At 46.3% G+C, this 23612-nt stretch overlaps 2 protein-coding genes across 2 annotated transcripts in view; one reads left to right on the forward strand and one right to left on the reverse strand.

The window, feature by feature from the left end:
• LOC136438104 (fibrillin-2-like) overlaps window positions 1–23612 on the reverse strand; it is a 64185-nt gene that overhangs the window by 11724 nt on the left and 28849 nt on the right. The window lies entirely within an intron of this gene.
• Window positions 1345–19120, forward strand: LOC136438282 (mucin-2-like). Its single transcript, XM_066433046.1, has 11 exons — window positions 1345–1590; window positions 2796–2825; window positions 3096–3272; window positions 3900–4354; window positions 4560–4627; window positions 4794–5017; window positions 5067–11459; window positions 14290–15669; window positions 15985–17109; window positions 17479–18763; window positions 18826–19120. Exons 1-11 carry the CDS (start codon window positions 1536–1538, stop codon window positions 19118–19120), a joined length of 11487 nt encoding a protein of 3828 aa, XP_066289143.1. The 5' UTR covers window positions 1345–1535.

A 23612-nucleotide genomic window follows, 5' to 3' on the forward strand; every position in this document is an offset into this window, starting at 1 on the left:
TGGTGCAGATGTCAATGATGTACTTCTGACATTCCCAATGCCTTTATACAGCTGATTGTACAATTAACAGAGTCATTTGATGCCTCAAGACGTTTTCAGAAGAAGAATTTCATGTCGTAGTCTTAGCATATATGTTAAGTGGAGAAGATGTGGCTGAGACAATTCAAATACTTAATTCTAACCTGCTGGATGTAAATTGCGGGTGTTTTCAGTCATTGGTGTCAGGTTGCCTTGATATTAAGACAACCCGTAGTGTGCCAGATCTGTATTCAACATACCGGTATTGAAATATGCATCAAGGAATGGACATCGATCGTACAAATAAATATTTAATTATTGGTAATACTTTTCTGTAGTGTAATTCATTACGGAACGCTCTGCAGGGGACGTGACTCTGGTATGCAGATGACCCTTCCGGTGTCGGGGCAACATATATGAAGATCGTAAGAAACATAACCACAAAGAGTAGGTGTTACGGGCATTTGATAATCACAAAAAAAGAGGAAAGGTGCTTTATACACGAGAATCAGGGTGTGCATACTATTTTGAATTATTTACAAGTATGTCTCAATATGTTTTAGGCTAAGCTTTGTGTGAAAAACGAGGGTAAAGTTGTAGAATGTAATTTTCAATAACGTGTTTAGCATGCTGATCTATTGATCCACTTTGTCCGTGTGGGCCATCGTAGTTTAAAGGCAACGCCCATTGCCTGTGGCCACGCTCCAAATATGGTAGCCGGACCGGAGTCAACGACCTGACCAGAACAGGTAGAACCCCGGGCGAGGAAAGTGTCCAAAACGAGCGTCAAATTGCAAATTTGATACTCTCCAAGCAGAGGAGGAGTTCCGGCAGGTTTTTGACGTGTTTTTAGAAATTTTTGTCTGGCTTTCTATACTTTGTCATTTATTAGAGAAAAAATAATGACAAAGTAGAAAGCCCGTCAAAACGCATAAAAACACGTCAAAAATCAGCCGGAACCCCTCCTCTGCTTGGAGAGTACACATTTTGGTCTTTCCGGGAGGAAATAAAGAATGGCTCGCAATGGATTAAAAGAGACAGTCGTTATTAGAGTTTCACACGACGCGTGTGGATTGTTTTAAAAACGTCGATCACGTGCACGTATAATGGAAGTATTACCTTAATGTTGGTGACGCTAGAACGTCAAAATACTTGAATTTATTGAAAAGAAAATATGTACACACACACAAACAACACACATATTAAGGACGATGACCCTGCAGATACGAACGTTGTTCTCGACACACGCTGTACGAAGTTATGCGACCCACCCGCGACCTTTAGAAAAAGACCTTGATAAAAGATAATTTTAGCCAGGTAATTTTGAGAGATCACGAAGCAACGGCGCGCCCACAGTGGGTTTGCCCGTTCACCTCCACGGAAGAAGAAACTGTCCGTGTGTGAGTAGAAGTCTGGAGAGAAAGCCTCTCCTGTTGGCTAGGACTTAAATCTTCACGTCGTGCGACGGATTCTCTTGAGAAGACGAACTTCAAGCTGGTCTGTTGTTCCACTACACAATGCAGTTTTCCCTGCGGATAGTGGTCGCGTTAATGACGGCTATTTTTAACTTGGGTAAGTACTAATGTGCCTCTGAACACCTTTTCGCCAACATTACTAAATCCCGTCATGTATCTAGCTGTATAAAACTTGGTGCTCATGGTTCATGTAGTCTGTAGCCTGTTCTAAGGTGGAAACACAGATTTTGAGACTCTATCAAAGAAAATGAGTGGTGTGCCCGAGGGCGTGACGTCTAACGCGTGACAGGCAGTACCAGGTATATTTATACGGCGCCCCCTTGATTGATACCAGCACTATTTGCCCCCTTGGCTGACTTTCTAAGCTACAAGCTTTCTCAAGTCTTGCACCCTGTGTTAAAAGACTCGGTAACTGCTCCTGTCACACATAGCCAACAATGGCCTCCCGACCACTACCAACTTTCCCCAGACCATGGTTGGCCGTAGGTGGGGAGCAAGGTTGGTTTGTAGTTGGTTGGCTACTGGTCGGCGGCGCCAGCTGAATGTTGCAGAATACTCGACACATTCGGGAGTGGTTGGGGGTGAATGAGAGGTTTTGAATGGTTTGGGACTGGTTGCGAGTACTTCAGCAGTGGTCGTGGTTGGCGTGGTTGGGAGTAGAATCTGACTCTCAACCCTGGCACAACCCTTCTTCCCAACATATTTCCAACCTATCCACGACTCACCACAAAGACGGATCTTTCCTATTCACTAACTACATTTAACTGCCAGGTCGTGTGCCAACCTTCTACCTTCACACAGCCGGCACGCACCCACAGCAAAACCGTAGAAGCCATGTTGAAGCTGACCCCAATTGATCTCTCGTAGCCTGACTAAACCACGCTACTGCTCAGGCCCAATAGCCCCTGGCAACGAGAGATTGTGTAAGGGCGCGGTCACATACGTCAGGCAAAGACTATGTCTACCTCAATACATCAGAGAGTTGACAATCGGTTGTTTATCAGTCGGGAGGGAGTCGGTAGTCTGCGGCTAAAAGTCGAGCTTGTTGTGCTCGGGCTGGAGACCATCGGGGTCGGTTGGGAGTAGGTCATGTAATGGTTGTGAATGATTATCGCGTGGCCTGACTGGTCTAAACCAAATGATTATCGCGTCGCCTGACTGGTCCAAACCCGCCGCCAACCTTGTAAGGGTACTGGCCAGGGGCAACATACATGTGAATGACAATTACAGTCATGGCGTGATTATTGTCGTCTGAAAAGAATCTCTTTACATACAAAGTTTATATGCTTTTTCATTTTACAGGGGTCTCCCGGACTATTCCATCTCTTTTGGGTGAGTACTTTATTTAAACAAATCAATGACACAGAATTTTAATGCCCTGAAAACAGAATTAAATCAGAATTTTTTTTTTTTTTTTGGTTGTCCATGGAGTATACTTCATATATCTTTGTCAAAGTCAAAACGATTATTCTTTAAAAAATGTCAACACTCAGTCTCATGGATTATCTACTGATTGAATTTTGGGTCATGTTTGTCAAACAAGCTATGAGTCAGAGGGAATGCATTATTATCAAACTCATTGTTTGTATTCTTCATTGTCAGACGTGCGATGCCCTGCTCTGACAGTGCCACTGAACGGAGCGCTGAGCCCCACAGGCAGACGGCGGTATGAGGACCAGGTGACGTTTACTTGTAACCCGGGATACAGCCTGGTCGGCATGAACAGACTAACCTGCCTTGTGAACGGTGTCTGGAGTGCGGGTATTCCCACATGCAAACGTACGTACTGTAAGCCTTTCTTGTTATTGGCAGACGCACATTAATCTTCAAAAACAACAATAAAGCCCGAACGAACACGTGTAACCTCCCTTTACATTAATCCACCGGGTTACATAAATCCGCCACAAAACAGTGGGTTGAGAGATCTTTAGTGCAGCACCCCCAGGTAAGAACAGTTTAGATACACAGGACTGCGTTATACTGGGGGACGCTGGGTTGAAGATCTGTTTGGGCGTATCTTTTCAGGCTGGCGGAATTATGTACCCTGGCTAGTGGAATTATGTTAGTAGATATTATTGTATGACGGGACTTCAATCAGTCAAAACTTCAGAACAGATGCAATATGAAAATATTTTTGCTCATTTTCTGATTGGGTTGAATGAAACATTGTCATAACGGACGTTTCTGACATCAAAACGACATTTCATCATTGTAAAAACGCTGGCAAACAGATTTCCGACATATCATCAGTACAATGTAACTACAGAACCTGATGCGTAGGTTTATGTGAAGACAAAGTACATATCTTAATCTGCAGACAACATCAGGCTCTTACGAATTGATTTTTTTAAAAACCAAAAAAACAAACAGAATTGACACAACTGTCCTTTACATTTTGCCTTATAGCCATCGTATGTCCAACTTTGAGGGCCCCAGCCTTTGGATCAATAACGACGATGGCAAAAAGGACAGTCACCATATGTCCAACAACTCAATTTCCTACAACGGAATTCACCACAGCTCCAACAACTCGACTTACCACAACGGAATTCACCACAGCTCCAACAACTCCACTTACTACAACGGAAGTCACCACAGCTCCAACAACTCGACTTACCACAACGGAATTCACCACAGCTCCAACAAATCCACTTACTACAACGGAAGTCACCACAGCTCCAACAACTCCACTTACTACAACGGATGTCACCACGGCTCCAACAACTCCACTTACTACAACGGATGTCACCACGGCTCCAACAACTCCACTTACTACAACGGAAATCACCACAGCTCCAACAACTCAACTTACTATAACGGATGTCACCACGGCTCCAACAACTCCACTTACTACAACGGAAGTAACCACAGCTCCAACAACTCCACTTACTACAACGGAAGTCACCACAGCTCCAACAACTCCACTTACTACAACGGAAGTCACCACAGCTCCAACAACTCCACTTACTACAACGGAAGTCACCACAGCTCCAACAACTCCACTTACTACAACGGAAGTCACCACAGCTCCAACAACAACACTTACTACAACGGAAATCACCACAGCTCCAACAACTCAACTTACTACAACGGATGTCACCACGGCTCCAACAACTCCACTTACTACAACGGAAGTAACCACAGCTCCAACAACTCCACTTACTACAACGGAAGTCACCACAGCTCCAACAACTCCACTTACTACAACGGAAATCACCACAGCTCCAACAACTCCACTTACTACAACGGAAGTCACCACAGCTCAAACAACTCCACTTACTACAACGGAAGTCACCACAGCTCCAACAACTCCTCTTACTACAACGGATGTCACCACGGCTCCAACAACTCCACTTACTACAACGGAAGTCACCACAGCTCCAACAACTCCACTTACTACAACGGAAATCACCACAGCTCCAACAACTCCACCTACTACAACGGAAGTCACCACAACTCCAACAACTCCACTTACTACAACGGATGTCACCACGGCTCCAACAACTCCACTAACGGCAACGGAAGTCACCACAGGTCCAACAACTCCACTTACTACAACGGACGTCACAACAGCCCCAACAACTCCAGTGCCTACAACGGAAGACACCACAGCTCCAACAACTCCACTTACTTCAATGAAAGTCAACACAGTTCCAACAACTCCACTTACTACAACGGAAGTTACCACAGCCCCAACAACTCCAGTGTCTACAACGGAAGTCACCAAAGCCACAAGAACTCCACTTACTACAACGGAATTCACCACCGCCCCAACAACTCCAGCGCCTACAACGGAAGTCACCACAGCTCAAACAACTCCAGTGTCTAAAACAGAAGTCACCACAGCCCAAACAACTCCACTTACAACAACGGAAGTCACCACAGCCCTAACAACTCCAATTACTACAACAGAAGTCACCACAGCTCCAACAACTCCAGTGCCTACAACGGAAGTCAGCACAGCCCAAACAACTCCACTTACAACAACGGAAGTCACTACAGACCAAACAACTCCACTTAAAACAACGAAAGTCCCCGCAGCTCAAACAACTCCAGTGCCTACAACGGAAGTCACCACAGCCCAAACAACTCCACTTACAACAACGGAAGTCACTACAGACCCAACAACTCCACTTAAAACAACGAAAGTCACCGCAGCTCAAACAACTCCACATACTACAACAGAAGTCACCACAGCCCCAACAACTCCAGTGCCTACAACGGAAGTCACCACAGCTCCAACAACTCCACTTACTTCAATGGAAGTCACCACAGTTCCAACAACTCCACTCATTACAACGGAAGTCACCACAGCAACAACAACTCCACTTACTACAGCGGTAGGAACGACAACTACATCAACTCTAGTGTCTACAAAGGAAGTCAACACAGCTCCAACAACTCCACTTACTTCAACGGAAGTCACTACAGCTCAAACATCTCCAGTGCCTACAACGGGTGTTACCACAACCCCAACAACTCCACTTACTACAACGGAAGTCATCACAGCTCCAATAACTCCAGTGCCTACAACGGAAGTCACCACACCTCAAACAACTGTAGTGCCTATAACAGAAGTCACCACAGCCCAAACAACTCCACTTACAATAACGGAAGTCACCACAGCCCCAATAACTCCAGTGTCTACAACGGAAGTCACCACAGCCCAAACAACTCAACTTACAACAACGGAAGTTAACACAGCCCCAACAACTCCACTTAATATAACAGAAGTCACCACAGCTCCAACAACTCAAGTGTCTAAAACAGAAGACACTACAGCCACAACAACTCCAGTGTCTAGAACGGAAGTCACCGCAGCTCCAACAACTCTAGTGCCTACAACTGAAGTCACCACAGCCCCAACAAGTCCACTAACTACAACCGAAGTTACGACAGCTCCAAATACTCCAGTGTCTACAACTGAAGTCACCACAGCTCCACCAATTCTAGTGCCTACAACGGAAGTCACCATAGTTCCAACAACTCTAGTGCCTACAACTGAAGTCACCACAACCCCAACAACACTCGTGCCTACAACGGACGTCACCGCAGCTCCAACAACTCTAGTGCCTACAACTGAAGTCAATGCAGCCTCAACAACTCCACTTACTACAACGGAAGTTACGACAGCTCCAACAATTTCAGTATCTACAACGGAAGTCAGCAAAGCCCAAACAACTCCACTTACAACAACGGAAGTCACCACAGCCCCAACAACTCCAGCGTCCAGAACGGGAGTTACCACAGCTACAACAACTCCAGTGTCTACAACGGAAGTCACCACACCTCCAACAACTGCAGTGCCTACAACGGAAGTCACCACAGCTCCAACAATTCTACTGCCTACAACTGAAGTCACCACAGCCCAAACAACTCTAGTACCTACAACGGGAGTTACCACAGCCCCAACAACTCGACTTACTACAACGGAAGTCACCACAGCTCCAACTACTCAAGTGTCTAAAACAGAAGTCACCACAGCTCCAACAACTCCACTTACTACAACGGAAGTTACGACAGCTACATCAACTCCAGTGTCTACAAAGGAAGTCACCACAGCTCCAACAACTCCACTTACAACAACAGAAGTCACCACAGCCCAAACAAATCCACTTAATACAACAGAAGACACTACAGCCCCAACAACTCCAGTGTCTAGAACGGAAATCACCGCAGCTCCAACAACTCTAGTGCCTACAACGGAAGTAACCACATCTCCAACAACTCCACTTACTAAAACGGAAGTTACGACAGCTACATCAACTCCAGTGTCCACAAAGGAAATCACCACAGCTCCAACAACTCCACTTACTTTAACGGAAGTCACCACAGCTCAAACAGCTCCAGTGCCTACAACGGAAGTCACCACAGCTCCAACAACTCGAGTGTCTAAAACAGAAGTCACCACAGCTCCAACAACTCCACTTACTACAACGAACGTTACCACAGCCCCAATTACTCCAGTGCCGACAACGGAAGTCACCACAGCCCGAACAACTCCACTTACAACAACGGAAGTCACCACAGCCCCAACAACTCTATTGCCAACAACGGAAGTCACCACAGCTCCAACAACTCCAGTGCCTACAACGGAAGTCATCACAACTGCATCAACTCCAGTGCCTACAACGAAAGTCACCACAACTCAAACAACTCTAGTGCCTACAACGGAAGTCATTACAGCCCAAACAACTCCACTTACAATAACGGAATACCCCACAGCCCCAGTAACTCCAGTGCCTACAACGGAAGTCACCAAAGCTCCGAAAACTCCAGTGTCTACAACGGAAGTCACCACAGCCCAAACAACTCCACTTAATACAACAGAAGACACTTCAGCAACAACAACTCTAGTGCCTACAACTGAAGTCACCACAGCTCCAACAACTCCACTTACAACAACGGAAGTCACTACAGCTCCAACAACTCCACTTACAACAACGGAAGTCACCATAGTTCCAAAAACTGTATTGCCTACAGTTGAAGTCACCACAGCCCGAACAACTCCAGTGCCTACAACGAACGTCACCGCAGCTCCAACAACTCTAGTGCCTACAACGGAAGTCACTGCAGCCTCAACAACTCTAGTGCCTTCAACGAACGTCACCGCAACTCCAACAACTCTACTTACAACAACGGAAGTCACTGCAGCCTCAACAACTCCACTTATTACAACAGAAGTAACGACAGCTCCAACAACTCCAGTATCTACAACGGAAGTCACCACAGCCCCAACAACTGCAGTGCCTACAACGGCAGTCACCACAGCTCCAACAGCTCCAGTGCCTACAACGGAAGTTACCACAGCTCCAACAACTCCAGTGCCTACAACGGAAGTCACCACAGCTCCAACAACTCTAGTTCCTACAACGGAAGTCACCACTGTGACAGCTCCAACAGCTCCAGTATCTATAACGGAATTCACCACAGCTCCAACAGCTCTAGTGCCTACAACGGAAGTAAACATAGTTCCACGAACTCTAGTACCTACAACTGAAGACATCACAGCCCAAACAACTCCACTTGCTACAACTGACGTCACCACAGCTCCAACAACTCTAGTACCTACAACTGAAGTCACCACAGCTCCAACAGCTCTAGTGCCTACAACGGAAGTCACCATAGTTCCAACAACTCTAGTACCTACAACTGAAGTCATCACAGCCCAAACAACTCTGCTACCTACAACTGACGTCACCACAGCTCCAACAACTCTAGTGCCTACAACGGAAGTCACCACAGCTCAAACAACTCTAGTACCTACAACTGAAGTCACCACAGCTCCAACAACTCTAGTACCTACAACTGAAGTCACCACAGCTCCAACAGCCATCGTGCCTACAACAGAAGTCACCATAGTTCCAACAACTCTAGTACCTACAACTGAAGTCATCACAGCCCAAACAATTCCACTTGCTACAACGGAAGACACCACAGCTCCAACAACTCTAGTACCTACAACTGAAGTCACCACAGCTCCAACAACTCTAGTACCTACAACTGAAGTCACCATTGCTCCAACAACTCCAGTGCCTACAACGGAAGTCACCACAGCCCCAACAACTCCATTGCCTAAAACGAAAGTCACAACAGCTCCAACAACTCCAGTGCCTACAACAAAAGTCACCACAGCTCCAACAACTCCGGGGCATACAACGGAAGTCACCACAGCTCCAACAACTCCAGTGCCTACAACGGAAGTCACCACAGCCCCAACAACCCAAGTGTCTACAACGGAAGTCACCACAGCTCCAACAGCTCCGTTTCCTTCAACTAAAGTCACCAGAGCTCCAACAACTCTAGTACCTACAACTGAAGTCACCACAGCTCCAACACCTCTAGTACCTAAAACTGAAGTCACCACAGCTCCAACAACTCCAGTGCCTACAACGGAAGTCACCACAGCCCCAACAACTCCAGTGCCTACAACGAAAGTCACCACAGCTCCAACAACTCCGTTGCATACAACGGCAGTCACCACAGCCCCAACAACTCCAGTGCCTACAACGAAAGTCACCACAGCTCCAACAACTCCGGTGCATACAATGGAAGTCACCACAGCTCCAACAACTCCACTTACTAAAACGAAAGTCACCACAGCTCCAACAACTCCAGTGCCTACAAAGGAAGTCACCACAGCTCCAACAACTCCAATTACTACAACGGAAGTCACCACAGCTCCAACAACTAAAGTTACTTCAACGGAAGTCACCACAGCCCCAACAAGTCAATTCACTACAACGGAAGTCACCAAAGCCTCAACAACTCAAATTACTACAACGGAAGTCGCTACACCTCCAACAACTCCAGTGTCAACAACGAAAGTCAACAAAGCCCAAATAACTCAAATTACTACAACGGAAGTCACCACAGCCCTAACACCTCCAGGACCTACAACGGAAGTCACCGCAGCTCCAACAACTGAAATTACTACCACGGAAGTCACCACAGCCCCAACAACTCCAATTACTAGAACGGAAGTCGCTACAGCTCCAACAACTCCAGTGTCTACATTGGAAGTCACCACAGCTTCAAAAACTCCAGCTTCTTCAACTGAAATCACCACAGCCCCAACAATTCCAAATACTACAACTGAAGTCACCACAGCCCCAACATCTCCGGTGTCTAGAACTGAAGGCACCACAGCCCCAACATCTCTAGTGTCTACAACGGAAGTCACCACAGCCCCGTCAACTCCGGTGTCTACAACGGAAGTCACCACAGCCCCAACATCTCCGGTGTCTAAAAATGAAGGCACCACAGCTCCAACAACTCCAAATACTACAACGGAAGTCACCACAGCCCCAACATCTCCGGTGTATACAACGGAAGTCACCACAGCCCCAACATCTCCGATGTCTACAACGGAAGTCACCACAGCCCCAACAACTCCGGTGTCTACAACGGAAGTCAGCACAGCCCGAACATCTCAGGTGTCTACAACGGAAGTCACCACAGCTCCAACAACTCCGGTGTCTACAACGGAAGTCACCACAGCTCCAACATCTCCGGTGTCTACAACTGAAGTCACCACAGCCCCAACATCTCCGGTGTCTACAACGGAAGTCACCACAGCTCCAACAACTCCAGTGATTACAACGGAACTCACCACAGCTCCAACAACTCCAGTGTCTACAACGGAAGTCACCACAGCTCCAACATCTCCAGTGCCTACAACGGAAATCACCACAGCCCCAACAACTCCAGTGTCTACAACGGAAGTCACCACAGCTCCAACATCTCCAGTGCCTACAACGGAAATCACCACAGCCCCAACAACTCCAGTGTCTACAACAGAAATCACCACAGCTCCAACAACTCCAGGTCCTAGAACTGAAATAACCACGGCTCCAACAACTGAAATTACTACATTGGAAGTCACTGCAGCTCCAACAACTCCGAATACTACAACGGGAGTCACCGCAGCCCCAACAACTCCAGTGTCTTCAACAGAAGTCACTACAGCCGAATCAACTCCAGTGTCTACGACGGAAGTCACCACAGCCCCAACAACTGAAATTACTACGACGGAAGTCACCACAGCCCCGACAACTGAAATTACTAAAACGGAAGTCACCACAGCCCCAACAACTGAAATTACTACGACGGAATTTACCACAGCCCCGACAACTGAAATTACTAAAACGGAAGTCACCACAGCTCAAACAACTGAAATTACTACGACGGATGTCACCACAGCACCAACAACTGAAATTACTACGAGGGAAGTCAACACAGCCCCGACAACTGAAATTACTACGAAGGAAGTCATCACAGTTCCAACAACTGAAATTACTTCAACGGAAGTCACCACAGCTCAAACATCTGAAATTACTACAACGGAAGTCACCACAGCCCCGACAACTGAAATTACTACGACAGAATTTACCACAGCCCCGACAACTGAAATTACTACAACGGAAGTCACCACAGCCCCGACAACTGAAATTACTCCGACGAAAGGCACCACAGCACCAACAACTGATATTACTACGACGGAAGTTACCACAGCCCCGACAACTGAAATTACTACAACGGAAGTCACCACAGCCCCGACAACTGAAATAAATACAACGGAAGTCACCACAGCCCCGACAACTGAAATTACAACAACGGAAGTCACCACAGCCCCAACAACTGAAATTACTACGACGGGAGTCACCACAGCCCCAACAACTGAAATTACTAAAACGGAAGTCACCACAGCTCCAACAACTGAAATTACTACGACGGAAGTCATCACAGCCCCAACAACTGAAATTACTACAACGGAAGTCACCACAGCCCCGACAACTGAAATTACTACAACGGAAGTCACCACAGATCCAACAACTGAAATTAATACGACGGAAGTCATCACAGTTCCAACAACTGAAATTAATACAACGGAAGTCACCACAGCTCCAACATCTGAAATTACTACGACGGAAGTCACCACAGCCCTGACGACTGAAATTACTAGAACGGAAGTCACCACAGCCCCAACAACTGAAATTACTAGAACGGAAGTCACCACAGCTCCAACAACTGAATTTACTACAACGGAAGTCACCACAGCCCCAACAACTGAAATTACTACGACGGAAATCACCACAGCTCCAACAACTGAAATTAATGCGACGGAAGTCACCACAGCCCCAACAACTGAAATTACTACGACGGAAGTCACCACAGCTCCAACAACTGAAATTACTACGACGGAAGTCACCACAGCTCCAACAACTGAAATTACTACGACGGAAGTCACCACAGCTCCAACAACTGAAATTACTACAACGGGAGTCACCACAGCCCCGACAACTAAAATTAATGCGACGGAAGTCATCACAGCCCCAGCAGCTGAAATTACTACAACGATGGTCACCACAGCTCCAACAACTGAAATTACTGCGACGGAAATCACCACAGCACCGACAACTGAAATTACTACGACGGAAGTCATCACAGCCCCAACAACTGAAATTGCTACGACGGTAGTCACCACAGCCCCAACAACTGAAATTACTACAACGGAAGTCACCACAGCCCCAACAACTGAAATTACTACAACGGGAGTCACCACAGCCCCGACAACTAAAATTAATACAACGGAAGTCACCACAGCCCCGACAACTGAAATTACTACAACGGAAGTCACCACAGCCCCGATTACTGAAATTACTACGACGGAAGTCACCACAGCTCCAACAACTGAAATTACTACGACGGAAGTCACCACAGCTCCAACAACTGAAATTACTACGACGGAAGTCACCACAGCTCCAACAACTGAAATTAATGCGACGGAAGTCATCACAGCCCCAGCAGCTGAAATTACTACAACGGAAGTCACCACAGCTCCAACAACTGAAATTACTGCGACGGAAATCACCACAGCACCGACAACTGAAATTACTACGACGGAATTTACCACAGCCCCGACAACTGAAATTACTACAACGGAAGTCACCACAGCCCCGATTACTAAAATTACTACGACGGAAGTCACCACAGCTCCAACAACTGAAATTACTACAACGGAAGACATCACAGCCCCAAAAACTCAAATTACTACGACGGAAGTCACCACAGCTCCAACAACTGAAATAACTACAACGGAAGTCACCACAGCTCCAACAACTGAAATAACTACAACGGCAGTCACCACAGCTCCAACAACTGAAATTAATGTGACGGAAGTCATCACAGCCCCAGCAGCTGAAATTACTACAACGGAAGTCGCCAGAGCTCCAACAACTGAAATTACTACGACGGGAATTAACACAGCCCCGACAACTGAAATTACTACGACGGAAGTCACCACAGCCCCAACAACTGAAATTACTACAACGGAAGTCACCACAGCTTCAACAACTGAAATTACTACGACGGAAGTCACCACAGCCACAGCAACTAAAATTTCTACAACGGAAGTCACCACAGCCCCAACAACTGAAATTACTACAACGGGAGTCACCACAGCCCCAACAACTGAAATCACCACAACGGAAGTCACCACAGCCCCGACAACTGAAATTACTACAACGGGAGTCACCACAGCCCCGACAACTGAAATTACCACAACGGAAGTCACCACAGCCCCGACAACTGAAATTATTACGACGGGAGTCACCACCACAATAAAGGAAGGTAAAGCAGTTTTATCCCTCGAAAATCGGATTTTGAAAGTCAATCTATTAAGTCATTTCTATACATGATTAGTTCAAGCAACACTATCACAATGTATAGCGACGTCCATTATCCAAAAATACGACAACGTTGTTATGTGAGAACTCACAGAATATTGTCGCGCTATCGGCACGCCTGGGGGAGCAGCCATTCTACAAATCTCCCGAGCGCGGTCGAACTTCGCCGACGCGTCCCGAACGCTTCTGGGGATTTGATCAAATGCGTTGCTCAAAACTCGTCTTTAGTATCTCCTGAGCCTTCCTTTTCTTGACTGGTGTAGAAAACTCAAGGGGTCGCCCAGGCGGACGTTTTCTCGTTTTTTTTGACGGGACAATAGTGGCAAGACATGTCACCGGAATTTGCCGAAACCTCGCCGAACTCTGCCGAAGACTGACGGCGAAAAAGGATTGAGTTGCGCAATTTCGCTGAGGTTTTTGTGGCCTCGCGAAACTAAGGGGATCATCATTAGGCTCGTTTTGTGTGGCTTTAAAAGCTCAAAGTATGAAGTTATTACGCAAATATGTTTAACAGTGTTAGTAAATGTCAATATCATAAATATTTCAGTTTTTATTCATGTCCACTTTTTTGGCCATAAAACTGCTTTACCTTCCTTTAACAACTCCAGTGTCTACAACGGAAATCACTAAAGCCCAAACAACTCAAATTACTACAACTGAAGTCACCACAGCCCCAACAACTCAAATAACTACAACGGAAGTCACCACAGCCTCAACAACTCCAGAGTTCACAGCGGAAGTCACCACATCCCAAACAAATCCAGTGTCCACAACCGACGTCAACACAGCTCTAACAACTCTAAGTCCTACAACGGGAGTCACTACAGCCCGAACAACAACAACTGCTGTTTCTACAAGGGAAATCACCACAGCCCAAACAACTCAAATTACTACAACTGATGTCACCACAGCCCCAACAACTCAAATTACTACGATAGAAGTCACCACAGCTCCAACAACTCCAGTACCTACAACGGAAGTCACCACAGCTCCAACAAATCCAGGTCCTACAACGGGAGTCACCTCAGCTCCAACAACTCAAATTACTACAATGGAAGTCACCACAGCTCCAACAACTCAAATTACTACAATGGAAGTCACTACAGCTCCGACAACTCAAATTACTACAACGGAATTCACCACAGCCCCAAAAACTGCAGATCCTACAACGGGAGTTACCACAGCTCCAACAACAACTCCAGTGTCCACAACGGAAGTCATCGCAGCCCCAACAACTCCACTTACTACAACGGAAGTCACCACAGCTCCAAAAACTCCACTTACTACAACGGAAGTCACCACAGCCCCAACAACTCCAGTACCTACAACAGAAATCACCACCGCTCTAACAACTCCAGTACCTAAAACGGAGGTCACCACAGCTCCAACAACTCCAGTACCTACAACGAAAGTCATCACAGCTCCAACAGCTCCGGCTGCTACAACGGAAGTCACCACAGCACCAACAACGCTAAGTACTAGTACTACAACGGAAGTCACCACAGCCACGACAACTCAAATTACTACAACTGAAATCACCACAGCTCCAACAACTGAAATTACTACGACGGAAGTCACCACAGCTCCAACAACTGAAATTACCATGACGGAAGTCACCGTAGCTCCAACAACTCCGGTGTCTACAACGGAAGTCACCACAGCCCGAACAACTCCAGCGTCTACAACGAAAGTCATCACATCCCCAACAACTTTAATTACTACAACGGAAGTCACCACAGCCCAAACAACTCCAAGTACTACAACGGAAGTCACCACATCCCCAACAACTCCAAGTACTACAACGGAAGTCACCACATCCCCAACAACTTTAATTACTACAACGGAAGTCACCACAGCCCCAACAACTCCAGTGTCTTCAACAGAAGTCACCACAGACCAAACAACTCCGGCTGCTACAATGGAGGTCACCACAGCTACAACAACTCCAGTGTCTACAACCAAAGTCACCACAGCTCCAACAACGCTAAGTACTAGTACTACAGCGGAAATCACCACAGCCCCAACAACTGAAATTACTACGACGGAAGTCACCACAGCCCCAACAACTGAAATTACTACAACGGAAGTCACCACAGCCCCAACAACTGAAATTACTACAACGGAAGTCACCAAAGCTCAAACAACTGAAATTACTACTACGGAAGTCACCACAGCCCCAACAACTGAAATTACTACGACGGAAGTCACCACAGCCCCAACAACGCTAAGTACTAGTACTAGTACTACAACGGAAGTCACCACAGCTCCAACAACTTTAATTACTACAACGGATGTCACCACAGCCCCAACAACTCCAGTGTCCACAACGGAAGTCACCACCGCTCTAACAACTCCGGCTGCTACAACGGAAGTCACCACAGCTCCAATAACTCCAGTACCTACAACAGAAATCACCACCGCTCTAACAACTCCAGTACCTAAAACGGAGGTCACCACAGCTCCAACAACTCCAGTACCTACAACGAAAGTCATCACAGCTCGAACAACTCCAGTGTCTACAACGGAAGTCACCACAGCCCCAACAACGCTAAGTACTAGTACTAGTACTACAACGGAAGTCACCACAGCTCCAACAACTTTAATTACTACAACGGATGTCACCACAGCCCCAACAACTCCAGTGTCCACAACGGAAGTCACCACCGCTCTAACAACTCCGGCTACTACAACGGAAGTCACCACAGCTCCAATAACTCCAGTACCTACAACAGAAATCACCACCGCTCTAACAACTCCAGTACCTAAAACGGAGGTCACCACAGCTCCAACAACTCCAGTACCTACAACGAAAGTCACCACAGCTCCAACAGCTCCGGCTGCTACAACGGAAGTCACCACAGCACCAACAACGCTAAGTACTAGTACTACAACGGAAGTCACCACAGCCACGACAACTCAAATTACTACAACTGAAATCACCACAGCTCCAACAACTGAAATTACTACGACGGAAGTCACCACAGCTCCAACAACTGAAATTACCATGACGGAAGTCACCGTAGCTCCAACAACTCCGGTGTCTACAACGGAAGTCACCACAGCCCGAACAACTCCAGCGTCTACAACGAAAGTCATCACATCCCCAACAACTTTAATTACTACAACGGAAGTCACCACAGCCCAAACAACTCCAAGTACTACAACGGAAGTCACCACATTTCCAACAACTCCAAGTACTACAACGGAAGTCATCACATCCCCAACAACTTTAATTACTACAACGGAAGTCACCACAGCCCCAACAACTCCAGTGTCTTCAACGAAAGTCACCACAGCTCCAACAACTCCAGTGTCTTCAACAGAAGTCACCACAGACCAAACAACTCCGGCTGCTACAATGGAGGTCACCACAGCTACAACAACTCCAGTGTCTACAACCAAAGTCACCACAGCTCCAACAACGCTAAGTACTAGTACTACAGCGGAAATCACCACAGTCCCAACAACTGAAATTACTACGACGGAAGTCACCACAGCCCCAACAACTGAAATTACTACAACGGAAGTCACCACAGCCCCAACAACTGAAATTACTACAACGGAAGTCACCAAAGCTCAAACAACTGAAATTACTACAACGGAAGTCACCACAGCCCCAACAACTGAAATTACTACTACGGAAGTCACCACAGCCCCAACAACTGAAATTACTACGACGGAAGTCACCACAGCCCCAACAACGCTAAGTACTAGTACTAGTACTACAACGGAAGTCACCACAGCTCCAACAACGCTAAGTACTACAACGGATGTCACCACAGCCCCAACAACTCCAGTGTCCACAACGGAAGTCACCACCGCTCTAACAACTCCGGCTGCTACAACGGAAGTCACCACAGCTCCAACAACTCTAGTGTCTACAACGGAAGTCACCACCGCCACAACAACGCTAAGTACTAGTACTACAACGGAAGTCATCACAGGGCCAACAACTCCAGTGTCTACAACGGAAGTCACCACCGCTCTAACAACTCCGGCTGCTACAACGGAAGTCACCACAGCTCCAATAACTCCAGTACCTACAACAGAAATCACCACCGCTCTAACAACTGAAATTACTACAACGGAAGTCACCACAGCCCCAACAACTGAAATTACTACAACGGAAGTCACCAAAGCTCAAACAACTGAAATTACTACTACGGAAGTCACCACAGCCCCAACAACTGAAATTACTACGACGGAAGTCACCACAGCCCCAACAACGCTAAGTACTAGTACTAGTACTACAACGGAAGTCACCACAGCTCCAACAACTTTAATTACTACAACGGATGTCACCACAGCCCCAACAACTCCAGTGTCCACAACGGAAGTCACCACCGCTCTAACAACTCCGGCTGCTACAACGGAAGTCACCACAGCTCCAATAACTCCAGTACCTACAACAGAAATCACCACCGCTCTAACAACTCCAGTACCTAAAACGGAGGTCACCACAGCTCCAACAACTCCAGTACCTACAACGAAAGTCATCACAGCTCGAACAACTCCAGTGTCTACAACGGAAGTCACCACAGCCCCAACAACGCTAAGTACTAGTACTAGTACTACAACGGAAGTCACCACAGCTCCAACAACTTTAATTACTACAACGGATGTCACCACAGCCCCAACAACTCCAGTGTCCACAACGGAAGTCACCACCGCTCTAACAACTCCGGCTGCTACAACGGAAGTCACCACAGCTCCAATAACTCCAGTACCTACAACAGAAATCACCACCGCTCTAACAACTCCAGTACCTAAAACGGAGGTCACCACAGCTCCAACAACTCCAGTACCTACAACGAAAGTCACCACAGCTCCAACAGCTCCGGCTGCTACAACGGAAGTCACCACAGCACCAACAACGCTAAGTACTAGTACTACAACGGAAGTCACCACAGCCACGACAACTCAAATTACTACAACTGAAATCACCACAGCTCCAACAACTGAAATTACTACGACGGAAGTCACCACAGCTCCAACAACTGAAATTACCATGACGGAAGTCACCGTAGCTCCAACAACTCCGGTGTCTACAACGGAAGTCACCACAGCCCGAACAACTCCAGCGTCTACAACGAAAGTCATCACATCCCCAACAACTTTAATTACTACAACGGAAGTCACCACAGCCCAAACAACTCCAAGTACTACAACGGAAGTCACCACATCCCCAACAACTCCAAGTACTACAACGGAAGTCATCACATCCCCAACAACTTTAATTACTACAACGGAAGTCACCACAGCCCCAACAACTCCAGTGTCTTCAACGAAAGTCACCACAGCTCCAACAACTCCAGTGTCTTCAACAGAAGTCACCACAGACCAAACAACTCCGGCTGCTACAATGGAGGTCACCACAGCTACAACAACTCCAGTGTCTACAACCAAAGTCACCACAGCTCCAACAACGCTAAGTACTAGTACTACAGCGGAAATCACCACAGTCCCAACAACTGAAATTACTACGACGGAAGTCACCACAGCCCCAACAACTGAAATTACTACAACGGAAGTCACCACAGCCCCAACAACTGAAATTACTACAACGGAAGTCACCAAAGCTCAAACAACTGAAATTACTACAACGGAAGTCACCACAGCCCCAACAACTGAAATTACTACTACGGAAGTCACCACAGCCCCAACAACTGAAATTACTACGACGGAAGTCACCACAGCCCCAACAACGCTAAGTACTAGTACTAGTACTACAACGGAAGTCACCACAGCTCCAACAACGCTAAGTACTACAACGGATGTCACCACAGCCCCAACAACTCCAGTGTCCACAACGGAAGTCACCACCGCTCTAACAACTCCGGCTGCTACAACGGAAGTCACCACAGCTCCAACAACTCTAGTGTCTACAACGGAAGTCACCACCGCCACAACAACGCTAAGTACTAGTACTACAACGGAAGTCATCACAGGGCCAACAACTCCAGTGTCTACAACGGAAGTAACCACAGCCCCAACAACTGAAATTTATATAACGGAAATCACCACAGCCCCAACAACTGAAATTAATGCGACGGAAGCCACTACAGCTCCAACAACTGAAATTAATGCGACGGAAGTCACCACAGCCCCAACAACTGAAATTACTACAACGGGAGTCACCACAACATTAAAGGAAGGTAAAGCAGTTTGATCCCCCGAAAATCGGATTTTGAAAGTCAATCTATTCAGTCATTTCTATACAAACTTCCTAACATTGGTCCTGCTCCCGCTCAAACCAAGCTTGTAAACTTCCTCCACTCCACCCTATCCTCCATCAGGGACTTGATTTCCTTCACTTCAGGAAGGTTAGTGTCAGCTCTTAGCGTGTCGATAAAGGTGCCTTTTGGTCTTCCACGGCTTATTTTCCCTTTTGTGGGCTCCCATAGCACTAGTCTGGAGGCTATTATATCAGGATGTCTGATGCAATGAGCAGCCAACTTCAATCTTCTTGCTTTTATTTTCTCTGAAACTGGTGGCAGGTCTTGATACAGTTGCTCGTTGGTGAGTTTTTGCTCCCAAGAGATATTAAGGCACATTCGGAGCATTCGCGTATAGGTTCCATTTAACCTTTTTGTTGAAGATTTGGTGAGTGTCCATGTTTCACTCCCATATAGCAAAATAGACTCCACAGTGCCAATAAAAAGTTTCAATTTTATTTTCCGCGACAACCCTGATTTCCAGAATTTTCTTAGCTTAACTACTCCAGGCAAGAGCTTTCCTGACATCTACGTCTTTTTCAGAACTTTCCATATTTGAGCCGAGGTATTTGAAGTTCGTTACCTCCTCAACTAAGTCACCTGACCTGGTTTTGATCATGATGGGAGCAGACTGGTTATATGCCATCAGCAGCTTGGTCTTTTTCGTGTTAAGATGTAGTCCGACTTTTGTAGACTCATTTTCCATCCGCAAGAGCAATTCTTGTGCTCGTCTGATCTCTTCTGCTAGCAAGGCAATATCGTCTGCAAAGTCTAGGTCATTGACTACAACAGGGGGGTGGCGGCTACTTTTCCTACTTTCAAGTTCAAAGCCAAACTCAGACTCTCTGTCCCCAAGTGTTTGACGCATGATGTAGTCAAGGACAATCACAAAAAGATAAGGTGCAAGGGTATCTCCCTGTAAAACTCCCGCTGTAATATTGAACATATCAGTTTCACCATCTGGAGACAGCACTTTTGCTCGGGTGTTCTCATACAGTTTGTTAATGACCTCTACAAGCTTTACGGGGATTCCATAGGCCTTAAGGATGTTCATCATTTTCACCCTATGTATGCTATCTAAGGCCTTACTAAAATCGACGAATATAATGATTGCTTGCAGGTCTTTACTCTGTACACCTTCGATCAGTCTCCGAAGCGCAAGGATTTGGGAGGTCGTTGAACGACCCGGGCGAATGCCATTTTGATTGGGCCTAAGAAGCTTGTCAATTCCCGGCTGTATAATATCAATATCATTTTGTTGGTAATCTTGGCCGCAACTGAAGTAAGCATGATGCCCCTGTAGTTTGTGTAGTTAGTTAAATCTCCAGATTTTTGAACAGGGACAAGGTTTCCTATTGCCCACTGTTCGGGTCTATCTCCTTCAAAAAGTTTGTTGGAGGAGGTCAGGATGATTTCATCAAAGTCACATAACTTTATGGCTTCTGGGGGAATGCCGTCGGGCCCTGCAGACTTCCCAAGTTTTAGCCTGTTCTTGGCAGCAATGTACTCATCAATTGTAAATGGATCTTCTCGAATATTAAGGTTCTGAAATATTTGAGGGATTGCTTCATCGGGCAAGCCATCAACATTTGGTTCAAAACCGAGAAGTTGACTAAAGTGTTGTTGCCATTTTTTTTAGCCTGTCCTCTTTACCAGTTCCCTTAAGAACACTCTTCTTGACACTTTTCCTTCCGGTGATGTTATTTATCAGTTTCCAGCTTACACTGTGTCTACATGTTGATTCAGCTTCCTCGACTTGTTGTATCATTTCTGTTAGTTCCTCCTCATCACCGTCTTTATACGCTTGTTCGAGGTTGACTTTGGCTTTTTGTAGATTATCACAGTTTTTGTTGTTTGGAAGTTTCTGGTACTTGTCAAACATGCACCGGAAATTTTTCACGGCTCTCGATACCCTAGTGTCTTCAGAAGAGCACTTCTTCTTCGACCTCTTTTTGCGAGGTATAAGTGACCTTGCAGCTTCATCGTTTGCCTGTATGAAGTGCTCGTATGACTCAGTTGTTGTGTCACTATCTATTTGCAGTGCAGCAAATCTGTTTTTTTACTTCCACTGTATACTGCAGCTGGACCTGTTCATCTCTCAGGATATTCCAGTCATACATTATCCTTGGGGGAGTTTTACTTGTTCGCAAGCTCAGTTTTAACCTAGCAGTAACAACTCTGTGATCTGAGCCTATGCTACTGAATGTGCCATATACTTCACAGTTTTTCACAGAGTTTGTCCACTTTTTGTTCACCATGATGAAATCAACATGGGTTTTGACTCCACTCATATCAGAGATATAGGTCCACAGTTTACCAGGTTTCTTTTTGGAACTTGGTGTTAGCAGAAATAAGACCAACTTCATTCACTAAATCACCAACGAATTTCCCATTTCTGTTTGTGCTCTGGTGATATGTAAATGGTGCCATTTCCTTTCCAAGATGTGCATTAAAGTCTACTCTCCAAGCAGAGGAGTGGGTCCGGCAGGTTTTTGGCGTGTTTTTAGGCGTTTTTGTCTGGCTATCTACTTTGTCATGGTTTATTTGTCTCTATAACAAGAGACAAAGAAACCATGACAAAGTAGATAGCCAGACAAAAACGCCTATAAAAACACGCCAAAAACCTGCCGGACCCACTCCTCTGCTTGGAGAGTATTAAAGTCCCCAATGACCAATAATACATTATGTTTGGGGATTTCTAGTATTGCATCTCGTAGATTGTTGTAGTGTTCTTCAGCACCTACACTACCCTCGACAGGCGAGTAGTGGACTATAATAGTAAGTGTTGGGTAGTTTTTGCAGATGAAATTAGTCACAACAATTCTTTCGTTCCATGGTTGAACCTCAGACAGAGCGTTTTCTGCGTTCCTGTCTAATAGGAAACCCACACCTCCAGCGGCAGCATTGCTCATATTCCTCCATGCTAAGGTGGTGATCAATGTGAAATTTTCATAAGTTTGGAATAAAACTTGTTCTTCATCATCCTTGTGTACTGTTTCATGATCAACTACACCAAGTATGGAAATAGCATAAGTGTTGCATAGGTTAACCAGTTCATGTCGCTTACTTTCAGCTCTAATTGACCTCACATTCATAGTTGCCACATTTAAGGAGTGCTTGCAGTCAAGCAATTTGTCTCTTCGGTTACTACCTTCGACTTCACCCCTTTCTCGCAGATCTTGTCGCGGAGACATTGAGGGTGAAGCGTCATGAGTTCCAGTAGGGAATTCAGTTTCCTCAGAGATAATAGAAGGGGCTCTAACCCTAGTGCTGTAGAGTGCTTTCATGCTTGGTTTTTTAATTGCTGTTAACTGACAGGGGTCGCAACTTCTCCTGCAGTCGCAGTTTCCTACTAACTCGGAATGTCGGGCCTTCTCCATTGTCTATACGATCATCTGCAGAACACCCACATAGAACAATTCCAGCAACCATGTCTATACATGATTAGTTCAAACAACACTATCACAATGTGTAGCGACGTCCATTATGCAAAAATACGACATCGTTGTGATGTGAGAACTCACAGAAAATTGTCGCGCTATCGGCACGCCTGGGGGAGCAGCCATTCTACAAATCTCCCGAGCGCGGTCGAACTTCGCCGACGCGTCCCGAACGCTTCCGGGGATTTGATCAAATGCGTTGCCCAAAACACGTCTTTAGTATCTCCTGAGCCTTCCTTTTCTTGACTGGTGTAGAAAACTCACGGGGTCGCCCAG

Source organism: Branchiostoma lanceolatum, chromosome 7 (genome assembly GCF_035083965.1).
Source record: "Branchiostoma lanceolatum isolate klBraLanc5 chromosome 7, klBraLanc5.hap2, whole genome shotgun sequence".
Lineage (NCBI taxonomy): Eukaryota > Metazoa > Chordata > Leptocardii > Amphioxiformes > Branchiostomatidae > Branchiostoma > Branchiostoma lanceolatum.